The sequence below is a fragment of the Scyliorhinus torazame genome, chromosome 4 (genome assembly GCF_047496885.1).
Source record: "Scyliorhinus torazame isolate Kashiwa2021f chromosome 4, sScyTor2.1, whole genome shotgun sequence".
Classification (NCBI taxonomy): Eukaryota; Metazoa; Chordata; class Chondrichthyes; order Carcharhiniformes; family Scyliorhinidae; genus Scyliorhinus; species Scyliorhinus torazame.
Genome location: NC_092710.1, coordinates 261,996,134 through 262,017,812, shown reverse-complemented (window position 1 = coordinate 262,017,812; position 21,679 = coordinate 261,996,134). Strand labels below are relative to the sequence as shown.

At 48.1% G+C, this 21,679-nt stretch overlaps 1 protein-coding gene across 5 annotated transcripts in view; it reads left to right on the top strand.

Annotated features, from left to right (window-relative positions):
- myb (v-myb avian myeloblastosis viral oncogene homolog) overlaps positions 1-21,679 on the top strand; it is a 48,447-nt gene that overhangs the window by 20,734 nt on the left and 6,034 nt on the right. For all 5 annotated transcript variants that reach the window (XM_072499711.1, XM_072499709.1, XM_072499710.1 and 2 more), the window contains 4 exons: positions 2,399-2,538; positions 4,139-4,253; positions 4,353-4,469; positions 12,929-13,036. In XM_072499711.1, coding sequence (XP_072355812.1) covers positions 2,399-2,538; positions 4,139-4,253; positions 4,353-4,469; positions 12,929-13,036 — 480 coding nt within the window. The remainder of the gene's footprint in view (positions 1-2,398; positions 2,539-4,138; positions 4,254-4,352; positions 4,470-12,928; positions 13,037-21,679) is intronic.

Sequence of the window (21,679 nt, the reverse complement as noted above, 5' to 3'; positions counted from 1 at the left end):
ATTTCAACACAATTTGTTTGCATCTTAATGCATTTAATATGTGTCCTTTTGGCTGAATTGTCCTAAGACTGCATTTTAAAACACTATTTTTGAGTTTATTGAAAAGTAATGCACGGCAAAAGCATGCTGAATCACTCGGCTTGCCATCAAAATTAGGATGGGCTTTTGGAGGCAGATCTTCTAACTGCCCTAAATATGACCAACAGTGTAAAAGGATATGTTTACTTTGAGCTTATTGCATTCCTACTCTCTGGAACTTCATTGGAACTCAGTGCTATGGGGCTGGTTTAGCATAGTGGGCTAAACAGCTGAATTGTAATGCAGAACAAGGACAGCAGCACGGGTTCAATTCCCGTACCAGCCTCCCCGAACAGGCGCCGGAATGTGGCAACTAGGGACTTTTCACAGTAACTTCATTGATGCCTACTCGTGACAAGTGATTATTATTATGTCTGGTGAGAGTAGGTGTATTGGCTGACCAATAGGCAAATGTGGGAAGCGTCTAACGACCGAGGCTGAGATCATGGCTGCATCTATAAGATTTGGAAGCAATTCTTTTTCATTTCTAACTAGGCCCCCTTTGCAAATTAGACAACTTATTAATGCCAAAGAAAATTTTTCACAGTCAGTAACAGAGGTTCCATCGATCAATGCAAACAAAAATGTAGGGTGACATTCTCCTATGTTCGCCCGTCGGAGTTGAACTGCTACTGATTTGCCCTCCCAATCAGGAAGCGATTCCCAATTCTCAACCTTGCAAATTTATGCATGGCGAGGACTGTGAGAGATTCCTGAGGGAATCCTGCTATCAGGCTGCAATTTTAAGTGGGCGGCCCGTTAGCGAGGTGGATGGCTGACCCCCCACCCCCCTCTTCCAACATCACAAATCAGCTCCGCACCCCCGGATTTTCTGGGTCCCTCCCCTTCCCTCAAGTACAGGGTGACCAGTCATGCCCACTCCCCAGAGACCCCTAAATAGGGGGACCCCCACACACATACCCCCTAAATAGAGAAATCGGCCCCCATTAACCCCTACCTAAAGGGACCCCCTCCAGAGACCCCTAAATAAAGGGACCCCCACAGAAAACAGACCCCTGAGGTGTACGCCCAGGCGAGTGTTACAACAATAATTTTTTTCACTGCCCCTATCTGGTCTATTCTCTAGCTTCCAGACAGGAGTCTCTTTTCTGGGGGGTTTGTTTAGTTAGGGGGATGTCTGGGGGAGGTGTCCCTTTGGTTAGGGGATCTTTTGGGAGGGGGGGATACCTTTAGTTAGGGGTCTCTTGGGGGATTCTCCCTATTTCAGGGGTCCTGTGTCGGGGTGGGCATATCTGGCATTTTGACGGGGGGGGGGGGGGCTCTCAGGTGGACTTTAGGGAAACCCATTTAAGGGGTTACCCATTTGGCCGACAGTGAGGCCCACCATGTCAGGCCCACATAGAACAGACAGTGCAGAAGGAGGCCATTTGGCCCATCGAGTCTGCACCGACCCTCACTTAAGCCCTCACTTCCACCCTATCCCCGTAACCCAATAACTCCTCCTGACCTTTTTGGACACTAAGGGCAATTTAGCATGGCCAATCCACCTAACCTGCACGTCTTTGGACTGTGGGAGGAAACCGGAGCACCCTGAGAAAACCCATGCACACACACTGAGAACGTGCAGACTCCGCACAGACAGTGACCCAAGCCGGGATTCAAACCTGGGACCCTGGCGCTGTGAAGCCACAGTGTTATCCACTTGTGCTACCGTGCTGCCCATATGTGTTGTAATTCACACCCATGTGATTCCCGGACCGGAGAATCGTGAGGTCCTGGAGAACATGGTGCCCGTCCCGCTAAGTGGATGCAAATTGGTCATTAAGACCCTTTTGCATCCACCAGCTGGCGCACGGGCAAGAACCCCAATCCAGCCGGCAGCGGGGGGTCAGAGCATCACAAACACGCCAATCCCGTTTTTATCCTTGATGTTTGATTCTCTGCTGCATCGGGAACACCAATGCGGCGGCAGAGAATTTTGCCTGTAGAATTACTGGTCTGTGGATTTTTCGGGCCCATTTTTCCCTCTTTGTTTTGACAAAAGGAGAACAGATGTTTAACAGTGAATTGCTTCCAAGTTTAAATTCTGAAATTTTACAACATTTCATAAGTTTTCTTCTTGTTTCAAACTTTTATTAAAACTCCTGAAAGTCACATTATGAAGTTACTGGAAACAGAACTTTTTTCTCTTGGGTGTTATCTTGTGTTGCGTGATTGCACCTTCTCGTATTTTTAATACACAAATGAGAATAATTTCTACTAGAGGTTTACTTTTTTTTCTCTGGCCTGCACAGATGGTACTTTACACTTCAGTTTTTGGTTGTATTCAGTTCAATCTATTGGCTCTTTTATCTTTCAGTTTTTAAATACATCCACAAATGACCATCTAGAAATGGAATCTCCCGCATTAACTTCTACCCCAGTGTGCAATCAAAAGATCATTGCAACAACTCCACTACATCGTGACCAAACGCCTAAGCCTCAAAAAGAAAATGATGCGTCAGTATGCTTCTGCTTCTTGTCGGTTTTTTTTGTTTTCCCATAGCATTAATTAATAAAAAAATTGCGATGGGTTTTTAAGCAACGTTTGGTGTAATATGACTGTCATTTGTTCAAGAAATTGTATTTTTGTCATAATTGAATCAGAATGTTTTGTCTAAATATGTTGTTACTTGTTTGACAATATTTTCAGTTATTAAAGTAAGCTGTCATTTTGTAGTTCATGTAAAAATGTTTAATTACATACACAAAGCATTTTGAAAGAATATATGCAAATATCACCATAGTCACATCGAACGATATTGCTTTAACGTACATTTGCCTTCCCTAATATAATTATTGAGCCTGGCAACTTGGACAATGGATTTATTTTATAATACACTACAACTGTGGCTTTCCACTAGACAAATTTACATCCCTATTACAGTTTTCTATATTTGTTCATGGGATGGATGTGGGCGCTGCTGGCTAGGCCAGCATTTCCTGCCCTTGAAAAGGTGGTGGCGAGCTGCAGTCCATGTGTTGCAGGGACACCCATAGTGCTGTTAACGAGGGAGTTCCAGGATTTTGACCCAGTGAGAGTGAAGGAATGGCTATATAGTTTCAAGTGTGCCTTGGAGAGCAACTTCCAGGTGGCGGTGTTCCCATGCATCTGCTGCCCGTGCCCTTTCTGGTGGTGGAGGTCACGGATTTGGAAGATACTGTCAAAGGAACCTTGGTGAGTTGCTGATTGCAAATCGTAGATGGTAAACATTGATGCCACTGTGAGTTAGTTGTGCAGGGTGTGAACATTTATTGTGAATGTGGTGCCAATCAAGTGGGCTGGTTTGTCTTGGAGGATGACGAGCTTCTTGAGTGTAATTGGAGTTGCACTCATCCAGGCAAGTGGAGAGTATTCCATCACACTCCTGACTTATGCTTTGTAGATTCCAATTCTCATCCCGCACGTCTAGTGGTGCACTAAGGCAGTTCCCATAACTAGTATTTTCCGGAATAGGTCGCCAGAGGCTTACAGCTTGAAAAGTGCCATTCTGCATAAAGCATGGCTGACCATGGATCTCTCCCGCTCTTACACCCAGCCATTGGACGGATTTTCAGGTGGATATTTTCGATCTGTTTGGCCACTTTATGAACACACCTTACGGGGCCATCAAGTCCTGGGATAGGTCTCAAACCCAGAGCTTCTGGCTCAAAGGAAGGGATGCTAAATGGTGGACACATTTTGAGGAGTTAGGCGGTATGTTACTCGCAGTAGAATTGCCAGATTCAGAGCTGTTCTTGTAGTTAAAGTATTTATATGGCTCGTTCAGTTCAGTTTCAGGTCAGTGGTAACCCCCAGAATGTTGATAGTGGGGGATTCAGCAGTGATAATACTCTGTCAGAGCCATGGGGTGACAGGTAGACACTTATTCAGAGTTTGCATGTAAAATATGTGTCACTTGATGCTGCTTTTATGCACCTTCCAGGAATCATGTTAAAATTAGCAGTTGAGTTCTTGTGTGTTCATTTTGACAATGGCATGTATGCAGGGAAGTTTAAAAGGGATGAATTAACACGTTGAATTTTTAAAAAAGTAGTAATTCAGTTCTTGTTTAATCAGTTTCAGAACTCCAAATATCAGACGATCGATATTAGAAGGCTCACCTAGAACACCCACACCTTTTAAAAATGCACTAGCTGCTCAAGAAATAAAATATGGACCCTTGAAGATGCTGGTAAGAATGTCTAGGTGATGGCTTAGCATTGCGTAAATATTAATTTGAAACTGATCGATAGAAAGATTTTGATAATGTCTCATTTCCTTACATTGTAAGACATCATCTCATCTTGCGGAAGTGACTCGAGACGTAATTAAACAAGAAGCCAATGAAACTACAATTATAAGTATTCATGAAAATGGGCAACCCCTTTTAAAGAAAATTAAGCAAGAAGTAAGTTATTTCCTTTCTCTATAACTGGTCTCATCCACATACAGCAAATATATTTTTTAAATAAATTTAGAGTACCAAATTCTTTTTTCTAATGAAGGGGCAATTTAGCGTGGCCAATTCACCTATCCTGTACATCTTTGGGTTGTGGGGGTGAGACCCACGCAGACACGTGGAGAATGTGCAAACTCCACATGGACAATGACCTGGGGCCAGGATCGAACCCTGTGCTAATCACTGCGCCACCTTGCCGCCCGACAAATCTTTTTTAAAAAAAATATATTTTATTAAAGTTTTTCGATCAAACAAAAATTTCCCAATTTACAACTTTGTAATAATATATACTTTGATCGTTTTATAAATAAATAATATGCTGACTATCGGCAACTGCCAATAACAAAATAAGAAACAACAGAAATAATAACTAAGATAGTAACTTTGTGAAATCAAATATAAATAACTAATATATAAACACACACATAAAACCCCTGTAGACCCATATGAGGCCCCCCCCCCTACCCCCTGGGCTGCTGCTGCTGCCTGTCCTATTTTCCCTTATCGCTCTGCGTGATAGTCGAGGAACGGTTGCCACCGCCCGGTGAACCCCTGAGCCGAACCTCTTAGTGCAAATTTTATCGGCTCCAGTTTTATAAACCCTGCCATGTCATTGATCCAGGCCTCCACACCCGGGGGCTTAGCTTCTTTCCACATAAGTAGAATCCTTCGCCGGGCTACTAGGGACGCAAAGGCCAACACGTCGGCCTCTCTCGCCTCCTGCACTCCCGGCTCATCTGCAACCCCAAATATAGCCAACCCCCAGCTTGGTTTGACCTGGACCCCCACCACCTTCGAGATCACTTTTGCCACACCCACCCAGAACCCATGCAATGCCGGACATGACCAAAACATGTGGGTGTGGTTCGCCGGGCTTCCCGCGCATCTCCCGCACCTATCTTCCACTCCAAAAAACCTACTCAGCCTAGCTCCCGTCATGTGCGCCCTGTGAAGAACCTTGAATTGTATCAGGCTGAGCCTGGCACACGAGGACGAAGAGTTTACCCTACTTAGGGCATCTGCCCACAGCCCCTCCTCAATCTCTTCCCCCAGCTCCTCCTCCCATTTTCCCTTCAGCTCCTCTACCATCGTCTCCCCCTCGTCTCTCATTTCCCTATATATATGTGACACCCTACCATCACCCACCCATGCCCCCGATATCACTCTGTCCTGGATCTCTTGCGCCGGGAGCTGCGGAAATTCCCTCACCTGTTGCCTCACAAATGCCCTCACTTGCATATAGCGAAATGCATTCCCAGGTGGCAACCCATATTTTTCTGTCAGTACTCTCAGACTCGCGAACGTCCCGTCTAAGAACAAGTCCTGCAATTTCGCAATTCCTGCTCGCTGCCAAGATTTAAATCCCCCATCTATCCTTCCCGGGACGAACCTATGGTTGTTCCTTATCGGGGCCGACACTGAGGCACCCGTCACTTCCTTATGTCGTCTCCACTGCCCCCAAATTTTCAGAGTTGCCACCACCACTGGGTTTGTGGTGTATTTTTTCGGGGAGAACGGCAACGGCGACGTCGCCAGTGCTTTTAAGCTAGTTCCCCTACAGGACGCCATCTCCAGTCTTTTCCACGCCGCTCCTTCCCCTTCCCTCATCCACTTACATATCATTGACACGTTGGCAGCCCAATAATAATCACTTAGACTCGGCAGTGCCAGTCCCCCTCTGTCCCTACTGCGCTGCAGGAACCCCCTCTTTACTCTTGGGGTCTTTCCAGCCCACACAAAGCTCATAATACGCTTGTCCACCTTCTTAAAAAAGGCCTTTGTAATCAGTACAGGGAGGCACTGGAACACAAAAAGAAACCTCGGAAGGACCACTATTTTAACCGCCTGCACCCTGCCCGCCAATGACAGGGGCGCCATGTCCCACCTCCTCAAATCCTCTTCCATCTGCTCTACCAGTCGTGCCAAGTTAAGCTTATGCAAGGTTCCCCAATTCCTGGTCACCTGGATCCCTAAATACCGGAAATCTCTTCTTACCCTCCTCAACGGTAAATCGTCTATTCCCCTGCCCTGGTCCCCGGGGTGCATCACAAACAGTTCACTCTTCCCCATATTCAATTTATATCCTGAAAATTCTCCAAACTCCCTGAGTGTCTGCATTATGTCAGGCATCCCCTCCACTGGGTCCGCGACATACAGCAACAAATCATCCGCGTATAATGACACCCGATGCTCTTCTTCTCTTCTAAGTACCCGCCTCCACTTCCTAGAGCCCCTCAGCGCTATGGCCAATGGCTCAATTGCCAACGCAAACAGTAACGGGGACAGGGGACATCCCTGTCTTGTACCCCTATATAGTCGGAAGTGGTCAGATCGTTGTCTATTTGTAATCACACTTGCCACCGGGGCCCTGTACAGGAGCTGAACCCATCTAATGAACCCCTCTCCAAATCCAAATCTCCTCAGTACTTCCCACAGGTAGTCCCACTCCACTCTATCAAATGCTTTCTCTGCATCCATCGCCACCACTATCTCCGCCTCCCCCTCCGGTGGGGGCATCATCATCACCCCCAACAACCTTCGTATGTTAGCATTCAATTGCCTCCCTTTAACAAACCCCGTTTGATCATCATGCACCACCCCAGGGACACAGTCCTCTATCCTCGTCGCCATCACCTTGGCCAAAAGCTTGGCATCTACGTTCAAGAGGGAAATAGGCCTGTATGACCCGCACTGCAGCGGGTCTTTGTCTCTTTTCAGGATCAGCGATATCGTCGCCTCCGACATCGTCGGGGGTAGTGTCCCCCTTTCCCTAGCCTCATTAAAGGTTCTCATCAGAAGTGGGGCCAGCAGGTCCACGTATTTCCTATAGAACTCCACCGGGAACCCATCCGGTCCCGGGGCCTTCCCTGCCTGCATGTTCCCAATTCTTTTTACCACCTCCTCCACCTCAATCTGCGCTCCCAACCAGTCATCTCCTGTTCCTCAACCTTCAGGACTCCAGCTGGTCTAGGAAACGCATCATTCCCTCTTTCCCTTCCGGGGGTTGAGCCTTATATAGCCTCTCGTAAAATACCTTAAACACCCCGTTCACCCTCTCCGCTCCCCGTTCCATCTTTCCCTCCTCGTCTCTAACCCCTCCGATCTCTCTCGCCGCCCCCCTCTTCCTAAGTTGTTGGGCCAGCAGCCGGCTCGCCTTCTCTCCATATTCATACTGCACTCCCTGTGCCTTCCTCCATTGTGCCTCCGCCTTACCTGTGGTCAACAAGTCAAAGTCCGTGTGCAATCTCCGTCTTTCCCTGTACAGCCCTTCATCTGGAGCCTCCGCATATTGCCTATCCACCCTCAGAATCTCCCCCAACAATCTCTCCCTTTCTTTACCCTCTTGTTTCCTCTTATGGGCCCTTATGGAGATCAGCTCCCCTCTAACCACCGCCTTCAGCGCCTCCCAGACCACTCCCACCTGGACCTCTCCGTCATCATTGATCTCTAGGTACCTTTCAATACATCCCCTCACCCTTACACATACCCCCTCGTCCGCCAACAGCCCCATATCTAATCTCCATAGTGGGCGCTGCTCCTTTTCCTCTCCTGCTTCCCCCCCCTCGTCGACTAGCCATCCCCTTTTTTAGACCAGCTCCTCACCCGGTTCCCACGCACCCGCTTATCCCCCGGACGGTGCCCTCCCGTCCCGACCATCTAGCTTAGTTGCTCCCCACATATTGCTTCCGGAAGTCAGCAAACTCTGGCTGACCTCAGCTTCCCCCGTTTATCCTCAGCCTCTCATTATGTGAGGCCCCCTCCTTCCTGCGCCCCCTGTCCCCGCCACAATTTCCATAGCGCGGGAACAAAGCCCGCGCTTCCCCCTCGTCCCCGCCCCTGATGGCGCAGCTCCCTCTCTCCTTCCCCACCGGCGCCCACATTTCTTCGTGCCCCCCCCCCCCCTTCGAGGGGAAAGAAAATTTGCCCCCATCTGATTCACAGTCCCTTGCCACCACCTCGCTACTTCATTTCAAACACTCATTCTCAAATCTAGTCCAACTTCTCCTCTTCAATAAATGTCCACGCCTCCTCTGCCGTCTCGAAGTAGTGGTGTTTACCCTGGTGTGTAACCCACAGTCTTGCCGGTTGCAACATTCCGAATTTCACTTTCTTCTTGTGGAGCACCGCCTTGGCCCGATTGAAACTCGCCCTCCTTCTCGCCACCTCCGCACTCCAATCCTGATACACGCGGATCACCGCGTTCTCCCACCTGCTGCTCCGTGTCTTTTTCGCCCATCTCAGGACCATCTCCCTGTCCTTGTAGCGGTGGAACCTCACCACTATTGCTCAAGGTATTTCTCCTGCCTTTGGTCTTCTCACGAGGACTTGGTATGCTCCCTCCACTTCCAGGGGGCCCGTCGGGGCCTCAGCTCCCATTAAGGTATGGAGCATCGTGCTCACATACGCCCCAACGTCCGCTCCCTCTGCCCCTTCGGGAAGACCCAAGATTCTTAAGTTCTTCCTCCTCGAGCTATTTTCCAGGGCTTCCAGTCTCTCCATACACCTCTTATGCAGTGCCTCGTGCGTCTCCGTCTTCACCACCAAGCCCTGTATCTCGTCCTCGTTTTCGGCAGCTTTTGCCTTCACTCCACGGAGCTCCATCTCTTGGGTATTCTGCGCCTCCTTTAACCCCTCAATCGCCTGCAGCATCGGTGCCAGCACCTCCTTGAGCTCCTCCACACATCGCCGGAGGAACTCCTGCTGTTCCAGGCCCCATACCAACTGGCCGCCCTCCGCCGCCATCTTGCTTCTCACTTCCCTTCTTTGCCGCTGCTCCAGAGGATCCTCCACAATCTGGTCACTATTATCTCTTCTATCCATTCACATCCGGGGGGACTCCCTTCTCTGTCGCCTCACAGTGGGTTTAGCCTTCGAAAATTGCCTTTGGGGCACCCGATAAGAGCCCAAAAGTCCGTTATAACGAGAGGTGCCGAAACGTGCGACTTAGCTGGTCATCGCCGCACCCGGAAGTCCGCCCAACAAATCTTGAACAGGCAGAAAGCCTACAGTGCAAGATTTTGGATATTGCATTTTACTGAGAGAACATATGCTTGCGATTAAAGAACCATCTCTTACACTGATTCTTTCTCGAATCTTTCTTCTATCCTTAGCATATTGGAGGCAGTGATGTAAGCCTCAAAATTTTAAATTGTTATTGATATTATACAAATGTTTAATTGCTCTATCAAGGTTTGATTGTTACTTAAACAAAGCCTTAACCTGTTTATTTTAAATGGATCAACAACTATCGGGAGAGGAATTTAAAGCATATTCAGCATTCGTACAATAATGGGCGGGATTTACCGACCACGTGTTTTTTTGGCAACGGAGGCGGCCCGCCGCTGGATCTACCGACCCCACCGTTGTCAACGGGATTTCCTGGTGACTGCATCGCTCGTCGCCAGGAAGCCCATGTGCCGGCATGGGACCAGAAATTTCCCGCCGGCGTGAACATCCGATAAATCCCACCCATTATCTCTCATAATTCTATGGTTATATTTATTTACTTCAATGACAGTCGCATTCTTTCTATCTGCATGGTTAATAGTGTAACACTGATTAATCACTGCATCGATATGCCTTTTGTAAAGTAGCTTTGAAACTTTTATTCATGAAAGTCTTGAATTCTTACTACAATTTATCAATTGGCAGCTAAATCAAGAAATGTTTCATGACTTTGACAAAGTCATTTTTAGTTCTTCTTTCACTTAGATGCCTAGGTAAAATTCAGGAATGGTGCTAAATATGTTTTTGAATACTGATTTTGTGCTAAACTTTGCTTTCTGTCAACAAAAGTAGATTTTCCATGTGCAACATGGCTGTTTTGACTAATTCTAACAATGGCATTGCCTATTGGAGCATCTTGTCTGTGTCGAGAAGACCTTCATTCAGAGAATGAGGATCATTATATAGGATTTTATGCAATATACAGCACAGAACCAGACCATTTGGCTCAACCAGTCCATGCTTATATGCTCCATTTGAGCCCATCTTTACTTTTCTAAATCTATTATCGTAACTCTCTACTTGCTTATCCCTTTAATCTTGCCTAATTTGCTCTTAAATACTATTTGCTTTACTTTTTATTCTTTCATGGGATGTGTGTTGCTAGCAAGGCCAACATTTTGTTGCCCATGCTTAATTGCCCTTGGGAAAACAACCACTCGCTATGGTAGCAAATTCCACATTCTCGACACATTTTGGGTAAAGAGGTTTCTACTGCATTCCTCATTGGATTCTTGGTAATTATCTTATATTGATGGCCGCTAGTTAAGCAGTAAGTTAAGGTCTTCTCCACAAGAGGAAACATTTTTTCTATCCATTCTCTCAAAATCTTTCATAAGTTTAAAAATCTTTATTAAATCACCTTCCTTTTTTCAGTAGTAAAGAGACCCAGCCTGTAATCCTTTACTGCCCCCACACTTTTGGTATCATCTTTGCAAATCTTCTCCTCAGCCTTGCCAGTGCATCACATCGTTTTTATAATATGGCGACCAGAATGGTACTTTTGGTGTGGCCTAACCAAGGTTTTGTTTTAATTTAAACTCCAGAGATGCGTGCTTCGGTGGCTGGCTAGGCCAGCATTTATTGCCCATCTCTAATTGCCCTTGATACAGGGTTAACGTAATGTCCCTACTTTCAATTATTTTCCTTTACAAATAAATCCTAGTGCATGGTTTACTCTTTTTCATAGAATTTACAGTGCAGAAAGAGGTCATTTGGCCCATCGAACCTGCACCGACCCTTGGAAAGAGCACTCCACTTAAGCCCACACCTCCATCCTATCCCCGTAATCCAGTAACCTCACCTAACCTTTTGGACACTAAGGTGAAATTTAGCATGGCCAATCCACCTAACTTGCACATCTTTGAACTGTGGAAGAAAACCGGAGCACCCGGAGGAAACACACCCAGATATCGTTAGATACAGGGCCTCAGTGGAGAACGCGCAGCCAAGGGTGCACCTAGTCCCATTTCCTGCACTGAGGAGCCCCTTTTGCCAAAAGTCCCCTGGAGATCATAGCGCCATTTACACCCCCCCCCCCCCCCCCCCCCCCCCCCCCCCAAGCTCAACTCACCTATAAGGGGGTCCTCGGCCCCCTTACCCCTCGTGCACAGGGCATGCCAGGACCGATCGCCGCCATGCAAAAAATGCCACCTTGGCATCCAGGTGCTCTGGCAGTGCCACCTGGGCACCTTGGCAATGCCAGTCTGGCATCAGTAGTGCCAGGGTGGCCACCGTATCCAGCGGGGAAGCATCTTAAGGCCTCCGATCCCTTGGGAGACCCCCACGAGTGATGTTCCGTCCTGTCCCCTTTCATGGAGACCAGTACTGAATGGCATTCCTCCAAGGCGAAGGGGATAGATCCCAACACCTTGGTTACCTGAGGGAACTACATATTAGATTAAGACTAGCTATCTCATTCGAATATGCAATTTACCAAAAAGTGATCCCACCCACAATGAACGGGCTTCACATTTCAACGTCTCGCGAGATTGCGTTGGATCTTGTGAGGCATAGCGAGCCGGGTAGATCCCAGGAGCAGGGTCTCCAGGCATTTACCGGCCATGTTGCGCCGCGTCACACTTTTTTTCAGGCGCAGCGTAGGTAGGTCGCGTCCTTTTTTTAGGTTCATTTTTTAGGGCCTTGGAGAGTTTCTCCCTGGTCTAGCCCATACTTAGAAATTGTTTCAGCAGTGGGGAGCTGAACTCGCCGGCGAGACCGGCTCCTCTGAGATCAAGCCGCCATTTTGAAAGGCTATTACTGGATAAGGTATATCTGGATCTCACCCAGCAAGGACAAGATCCAGATCATGACATCTTGCAAGATCCCGTTCGATCTCGCAAGGCGTCCCGAGCATCGCAGATATCGCAAGAGCCTCTCGCAAGATTTAACAACCGTATCACACCCGCTCAATGACGTGATGAGGCCTTCCATCGTGCCTGAAATCCTGTAATTTGTTGCAGTCCTCATTATTGACTATTCCCCAGGCCCACGGTCTGGTGTCAATTGCAAGTTTTGAAATTGATTTTTTAATTCCAAAGTCCAAATTGTTTATGTAAATTGTGAATAGCAGTGGTCGCAGAACTTATCCTTAAGGAATACCACTTTCTACCTTCTGCCACTCTGAATAACTTTCCTTTATTCTCACTGTCTGCTTTCTGTCTTGAAGCCAGCCAACTATCCATTCTGCCACTTGTCTCCAGACTCCACATTCTCTGACCTTACTCATTAGTTCATTATGGGTCACCTTATCGAAAACCTTTTGAAAAGATCAAAAAATTATATCTACTGCATTACAAATTGACTATTGTCTGTTATATCCTGATAATTATATACTGTTTCTTGGTAATTCAAGATGTTTTTCCTGATAATCCAGCATAGTGTAATAACTATGTCAATTTCAGGTGGAGTCTCCTGATAAGAAAATGAGAAAATTCCTTACATTGGCACCATGGGAAAGGGAACACTTGCATACTCAGCTTTTCTCACAGGGTCCTTTGGAAGAAGTACCAGTATGTATGCTTAATCTTTCTACGCGTATGTTCTCTTTCAACCATCTCAGTTAATAAGATAGCAATTCATGTTCAAATACAATGCATTGCCAGCTGCTTTGGAGGTGATGAAGAGATGGTGGTGTTGTGGTAATGTTACTGAACTAGTAATCCAGAGACCACAGCTAATGCCCTGGGGATACGGATTCAAATTCCTTGACTGAAGTCAGTGGAATTTGAATTCAGTTGATGAATAAATTCAATTGATTAATTTAAAAATCTGGAATTGGAAGTTGGTCTCAGTAATGGTGACCATGAAACTGTCATTGATTTTCATAAAACCCATCTGGTTCATAATGTCCTTTAGGGAAGAAATTTGCCATCCTTACCCGATCTGGCCAAAATATGAATCCAGACTCACAGCAATGTGGTTGACTCTTAACCCACCGACTGAAATGGCCTAGCAAGTCCATCAGTTCAAAGGCAATTAGGGACAGGTAACAGATGCTGGTCTTGCTAACAATGCCCATGTCCCATAAAAGAATAATTTCGAAAAATGAGGTAGGGTGGACAGTATCTTCTTGTTGAAAATAATTCCAACGCTCCATGTATAAACTGTGAAGGCAGCATATTCGATTCCTCAGGAGGAAGAATGGGAATAATTCAGCTGTAGTTTATAGGGCAGCATGGTAGCACAGTGGTTAGCACTGTGGCTTCACAGCACCAGGATCTCAGATTCGATTCCCGCTAGGGTCACTGTGCAGAGTCTGCACATTCTCTGCGTGGATTTCCTCCAGTTCCCTCCCACTGGTCCCAAAAGACGTGCTGTTAGGTAATTTGGGCATTCTCCCTCAGTGTACCCGAACAGGCGCCGGAATGTGGCGACTAGGGGCTTTTCGCAGTAACTTCATTGCAGTGCTAATGTAAACCTACTTGTGACAAAGATTATTAAAATTAAAAATGGAACCAACACTAACCCGCTCTCATTATCAATCCTGTGGTATCCAATTTTCACTCGTATTTCTTCATTGCCAATTTGAATTTTGTATGGTCTGCAAATTTTAAAGGGTAGTTTTTAGCACTACAGCCTCCTTGGTGAACAAATTCTGAGTTCTGCAAAATGATTGTGTTCAGGGCTGCGATTCTCCGACCCCCCACCGGCTCGGAGAATCGCCGGGGGTTGGCGTGAATCCCGCCCCCACCGTGTCCCGAATTCTCTGCCACCAGAGATTCGGCGGGGTCCTGGGGGGGGGTGCGGGGCGATCTGGCCCCAGGGGTTGCGCCCCACAGTAGCCTGGCCCGCGATTGGGGCCCACCAATCCGCGGGCGGGCCTGTGCCGTGGGGACACTCTTTTTCTTCCGCCTTCACCATGGTTTTCACTATAGCGGAGGCGGAAGAGACCCCCCTCCCCTGCGCATGCGCGGGGATGACGTCAGCAGCCACTGATGCTCCCACGCATGCGTCGCCCGGCGAAGACCTTTCGGCGCCGGCTGGCGTGGCGACAAAGGCCTTTCCCACCAGCCGGCGGAGCAGAAACCACTCCGGCGCGGGCCTAGCCCCTCAAGGTGAGGGCTTGGCCCCTAAAGGTTCCGCACCTTTAGGGCGGCCCGACGCCGGAAAGTTCCCGCCACTCCATTACGCCGGAACCCCCCGCCCCGCCGGGTAGGGGAGAATCCCGCCCCTGCTTCCTCACAAGGATACATCGTACTGTGAACACGTCCCCACCCAGACCTAAAACACTAGATTGGTTGGTTTTGTAGACCAAAAACAAGTCCGAACCATGTTAGTGAAAAAATAACTTGGTTTATTGCAAAGCAATTATATTTACAATATATATCAGATCCAGCTGGATTTCTCTGGTTCCAAACCTGACCGACTTTATACAGATCTTAATCATGAAAGATCGCTTCAACCCTCCCCCTCAGCGGAGGAGCTCTTATTTGGCGGGACTCGTGGGGAGACTGATTGGTCATCATTCCCCATCCCCCGCAAAGTCCGACGACTGCGGAGTAGGAGGGCGCTGGACTCTTTGCACTTGGCTGTGCTTCCTGTACTCTCATTGCTGGATCTGGCGGCATATATCTGGACGGCGAACGCCACTTCCCATCAGAACATCGTGGAAGATGCACTGTCTGAGGCTGCTGCACTGCTTGTTCCCCTTCGGAGACCTCTAACGTCTGTGTTTCCATGTCAGAATCTGTATCTACAACCTCTCATTTTGGCGTCTTGACCCGCTTAGGGTAATGCTCTAGCATCTTCGAGGAGCGGATTTTGTTTGACTGTAACTTTCCTCTACCGAGGAATTTTGCGTAAAACTAGTTGTCTGAATTGTATATGAGATGTTTTTTCATGACACGCCCTTGTGCCTGAACTTGGGAGATACCGGCCCTGTCTGATGGCTGATTGTTCCGGAGATCCACTGAGCGCTGTCTGCAAAGTTTCAAACATAGACTACGTTACCTGGTACAAATAGTCTGGGTGGTTTTCGTAGAACAGGGCAATGCCCTTCGAGCTCCTGGCTGTGACATACCTTCCCGCCTATATCAGGGAAAGACAGGTTTGGAGCCTCCAGTCCATTAGCAATTCAGCCGGCGCCACCCCGGTCGTGGCATGCGGAGTGGTCTTCCAGCAGAACAAAAGCCTAGCCAGTCTTGTGTCCATCATCCCCAAAGTCTACTTTTTTAGTCCTCATTTGAAAGTTTGTACCGCCCTTTCCGCATCCTATTTGAAGGCAGGCGGTACAGGGCCACATAGATGTTCATAAGATATAGGAGCAGAATTAGACCGTTTGGCCCATTGAGTCTACTCCGCCATTCGATCATGGCTGATCTTATCCTGGCCTTAACTCCACAGTCCTGCTCATTCTCCATAACCCATCAACCCATTCCCAATTAAACATCTGTCTAACTCCTTAAATTTACTTACTGTCCCAGTATCCACCGCTCTCCGGGGTAGCGAATTCCAAAGATTCACAATCCTTTGGGAGAAGTAGTCTCTCCTCAACTCTTTTAAGATGTGGAGATGCCGGCGTTGGACTGGGGTGAGCACAGTACGAAGTCTTACAACACCAGGTTAAAGTCCAACAGGTTTGTTTCGATGTCACTAGCTTTCGGAGCGCTGCTCCTTCCTCAGGTGAATGAAGAGGTCTGTTCCAGAAACACATATATAGACAAATTCAAAGATGCCAAACAATGCTAGGAATGCGAGCATTAGCAGGTGTGAATTGTACCAAGCCAGGACAGTTGGTAGGATTTCGCAGGCCAGATGGTGGGGGATGAATGTAATGCGACATGAATCCCAGGTCCCGGTTGAAGCCGCACTCATGTGTGCGGAACTTGGCTATAAGTTTCTGCTCGGCGATTCTGCGTTGTCGCGGGTCCTGAAGGCCGCCTTGGAGAACGCTTACCCGGAGATCAGAGGCTGAATGCCCTTGACTGCTGAAGTGTTCCCCGACTGGAAGGGAACATTCCCGCCTGGTGATTGTTGCGCGATGTCCGTTCATTCGTTGTCGCAGCGTCTGCATGGTCTCGCCAATGTACCACGCTTCGGGACATCCTTTCCTGCAGCGTATGAGGTAGACAACGTTGGCCGAGTCGCACGAGTATGTGCCGCGTACCTGGTGGGTGGTGTTCTCACGTGTAATAGTGGTATCCATGTCGATGATCTGGCACGTCTTGCAGAGATTGCCATGACAGGGTTGTGTGGTGTCGTGGTCACTGTTCTGAAGACTGGGTAGTTTGCTGCAAACAATGGTTCGTTTGAGGTTGCGCGGTTGTTTCAAGGCAAGTGGTGGGGGTGTGGGGATGACCTTGGCAAGATGTTCATCGTCATCAATGACGTGTTGAAGGCTGTGAAGAAGATGACGTAGTTTCTCCGCTCCGGGGAAGTACTGGACGACGAAGGGTATTCTGTCGGTTGTGTCCCATGTTTGTCTTCTGAGGAGGTCGGTCCGGTTTTTCGCTGTGGCGCGTTGGAACTGTCGATCGATGAGTCGAGTGCCATATCCCGTTCGTACGAGGGCATCTTTCAACGTCTGTAGATGTCTGTTACGCTCCTCCTCGTCTGAGCAGATCCTGTGTATACGGAGCGCTTGTCCATAGGGGATGGCTTCTTTAATGTGTTTAGGGTGGAAGCTGGAGAAGTGGAGCATCATGAGGTTATCCGTGGGTTTGCGGTAAAGCGAAGTGCTGAGGTGACCGTCCTTGATGGAGACGAGTGTGTCCAAGAATGCAACTGATTTTGGAGAGTAGTCCATGGTGAGTCTGATGGTTGGATGGAACTTATTAATGTCATCGTGTAGTCGTTTCAGTGATTCTTCGCCGTGGGTCCAAAGGAAAAAAATGTCATCGATGTATCTGGTGTATAACATCGGTTGAAGGTCCTGTGCGGTGAGTAGGTCCTGTTCAAACTTGTGCATGAAGATGTTGGCGTATTGGGGTGCGAATTTGGTCCCCATGGCTGTTCCGTGCGTCTGGATGAAGAACTTGTTGTCGAAGGTGAAGACGTTGTGATCCAGAATGAAGCGGATGAGTTGCAGAATTGCGTCTGGAGATTGGCAGTTGTCGGTGTTGAGTACTGAGGCTGTTGCAGCAATGCCGTCGTCATGGAGGATGCTGGTGTAGAGTGCCGAGACGTCCATTGTGACGAGGAATGTTCCTGGTTCAACTGGTCCATGGGTGCTGAGTTTCTGTAGGAAGTCCGTCGTGTCGCGACAGAAGCTGGGTGTACCTTGTACGATGGGTTTCAAGATGCCCTCGATGTAGCCAGAGAGGTTCTCACACAGGGTCCCATTGCCTGAAATGATAGGGCGGCCTGGTGTGTTGGCCTTATGTATTTTCGGGAGGCAGTAGAGATCTCCAATGCGGGGAGTACGTGGGATGAGAGCACGTAGGGGGCTCTGAAGATCTGGATCCAAGGTCTTGATCAGTCTGTTAAGTTGGCGGATGTGTTCCTTGGTCGGATCTGCGGGTAACTGTCTGTAGTGTTCTTGGTTGTTCAGTTGTCGGTATACTTCTTTGCAGTAGTCCGTTCTGTTCAGTACGACAGTGGCCCCTCCTTTGTCTGCTGGTTTGATGACGATGCTGTGGTTGGTCTTGAGAGCGCGGATGGCATTGCGTTGTGCTTGGGTGACGTTCGGGGCTGTCTTGTGAATGCGACTGATGAATCTGGCATTGACGCGACTCCTGACGGCTTGAGCATACATGTCGAGTCTAAGGCAGCGGCCTTCCGGAGGGGTCCAATTCAACTCTTTCCTCTTCGGTTGCCGCACCGCAGATCTCTCGGTCTGCTGTTCCGGTTCATTGGTAGTCTGCTTGGGTTCGCTGTTGGCCTCTTGGGGTCTGTGGAAGAATTCCCGGAGCCTCATTCGCCTGATGAATTCCTCCGTGTCTGCCGCGAGACTGATGGGGTCCATTTTGGTGGTGGTGCAGAAATTAAGCCCTCTGCTGAGGACTTCGATTTCATCTGGTTGAAGGGTGTAGTCTGACAAGTTGACAATAGATTTCCCTGTATTGTTTTCTACTGTGACACCGGGGGTGGCTTGGTTGCTGCCGGTGGTGATGCCAAGTTTCTCAAGCTTTCTGTTCTTGGTATGCATATAGGTGGCATAGTATTGTTGTCTCATCTGTTTGGCGGTGTTCCGCAGCTGGTCTGCTGCATCCTGAGCGCAAGTTGAGAATATGGCCTCTCTGAGAATATGACCCATCTCTGGATCTGTAAAGATTTAATCACCTGCTAATGCTCGCATTCCTAGCATTGTTTGGCAACTTTGAATTTGTCTATATATGTGTTTCTGGAACAGACCTCTTCATTCACCTGAGGAAGGAGCAGCGCTCCGAAAGCTAGTGACATCGAAACAACTCTTTTAAGTTTGCTACCTCTTATCCGAAGACTATGACCTCTCATTCTAGAATGTCCCACACGAGGAAGCATCCGCTCCACATCTACTTTATCCATACTGTTTATCATCTTGCATACCTAAATTTGATCTCCCCTCATTCTTCTAAACTCTAGAGAGTATAGGCCTAAACTGTTCAATATCTCTTCATACGACAAACCCCTCATCTCTGGAATCAACCTACTGAACCCCCTCTGAACTGCCTCCATTGCCGTTACATTTTTCTTCAAATAAGGAGACCAAAACTGTATACAATATACCGGGTGTGGCCTCACTTCCATACCTTTATACTCTGTCCCTTCAGCTATAATTCCATTTGCTTTCTTTATTATCTGCTGTATCTAAATGCTGGTTGCATGCCATACCCCGTTAGCGTTCATGAATCCCAAGAACTCCTCACTTGTAAAAGACATTCCATTGTCGGTAACAAACACCTCTGGGTTACCGTGTGTACTGAAGGACAAGCGCAATTTTTCAATGGCTGCTCTAGAGGTGGTCGCCAACATTCTATGGACTTCCAATTACTTAGAGTGGGCATCTATCAGGAGGAAGAACATCGAGCCTTGTAACGGGCCGGTTGGCATGTAACCGTATCCACAGACGCCCCGGCCATTCCTATGGGTGAAGAGGTGCGGCTAGCAGGTCTGATGCTCCTGACATACAACGCACTGCTGGACTGCTCTCGCTATCTCAGCACCCAGGCCTGGCCACCAAACGTAGCTACGTGCTAGCATTTTCATTTTGGACATCCCCGGGTGCCTGTTGTGCAGATCCCTGAGGATCAAGTCCTGGTCCTTGCTGTGACGAATACACGCATACCCCACAACAAGATGCCATCTTCCACGCTAAACTTGGAGATCTTCTTCAAGAATGCTGTAACCCGTCTGGTAGCCGCCTACGCTGACCCCATATAGGACTATGTGTCGAACTTTCAAAAAGACTGGGTTGGTCTGTGTCCACACAGATATGGGACTCTGTAATAGGCAACAAATCCATGAAGTTAAGCGTGGTAACTACCTCGTCTGTCTTGGGAAGAGAAAGAGTGCGCATCTGCAAAGGCAGTCGGCTAATGCATCCGCATTTGCGATCTGAGTACCAGGACGATGTTCAAACGAGTACTCGTAGGCGGCCAGCAGGAGAACCCAACCCTGGATCCTGGCGGAGGTGATGAGCAGTGGTTTGTGGTCCGTGACGGTCATGAAACATCAACCGTACACATATTGATGGAATTTCTTCATGGCAAAGACAACTACCAAACCTTCTTTCTCGATTTGCGCATAATTGCGCTTGGCCATGCCAGTGTCTGGGAGGCGATCGGCCTCTCACTGCCATCTTCCACACGATGTGATAAAATGGCGCCAATGCCATATGGTGACACATCACGTGACAATTAGCTGTTTGGCGGGATCATGATTTGTTAACAAGCCGGAGGAACTCAATTATTGTTTTTACTTGCGTGAACGCTGATTCCTATGTTTTCTCCACGCCCATTCCTGGTCTTTTCAAAGGAAAATGTAAGGGGGCTAACATGGTCGTGAGGCCGGGGATGAACTTGCTATAATAATAATAATCGCTTATTGTCACAAGTAGACTTCAATGAAGTTACTGTGAAAAGCCCCTAGTCGCCAAATTCCGGCGCCTGTTCGGGGAGGCCGGTACGGGAATTGAACCCGCACTGCTGGCCTTGTTCTGCATTACAAGCCAGCTGTTTAGCCCCTGTGCTAAACCAGCCCCTGGTGAACTGTAATAGTTCACCAATCCTAAAAAAGACAATTTTGTAGTGTTTTCAGATGTAGGAGCCTGCTGAATAGGCCGTACCTTCTCCGCGACCAGATATAACCCGTCAACTTGGTAGCCCTGGTACACCACTTCCCTCACATGGAAAAGACATTTTCTCTCACAGGTGAATGCCCGTCTCTGAGAAAGGAAGGAGCACCTCGCCCAAGTTACTTAAATGTTCCTGTTCGGTTGCCCCTGTGACCAACACATCATCCAGATATACTGGCACTCACGGCAAACCTTGCAGTATTTTTTCCATTATCCTCTGGAATATGGCACACGCCGATGATGCTCCAAAGGGTAGTCTGGTGTATTTGTGCAGTCCTCAATGGGTGTTTATAGTGACATTTTTTCGGGAGGCAGGGTTCTAACTACAAATACACATGACTCATATCGAGCTTGGTAAACGAATGTCAGCCGGCCAGTTTTGCATATAGGTCCTCAATGCAGGGCATCGGGTAACGATCCGACCGGGAGCCCTGGTGACCGTTAACTTGTAGTCCCCACACAAGCTGACTATCTTATGAGGTTTGAGCACTGGCGCCGCCCAATCGGCAAAACATTCCTAATGATCCCAACGCCTTTGAGCCAGCTGAATTTGGCCTCAACTTTTGCGAAAACGAGTAAGGGACCACCGGGCAAACTCTGAAATACCTTGGTTGTGTGTCCGAGTCGACAAGATTTTTGCCATGGCCCCTTTTCTTCTCCCCAGTCCGCGTTGGAAAACCTCAAGGTATTTTCCTTACACTTCTTACATGGCCACCAGATTGCATTTGGAAAATTTGCTGCCAGTCCAGGTGTTTTAGCCAATTTCTGCCTAGCAACCTGGGGCTGTGTCTGTTGACTATGATCAATGGGAGACACACCAACTGCTGTCCATAAACTACCGTGTTTATTGCCATTTCCGCAATGGCTAACGGTCCCCGATATATGTCGCTAATCTTGCCTCATGCCCTGCAGATCCAACTGCTGCACCCCCGACTTTGTC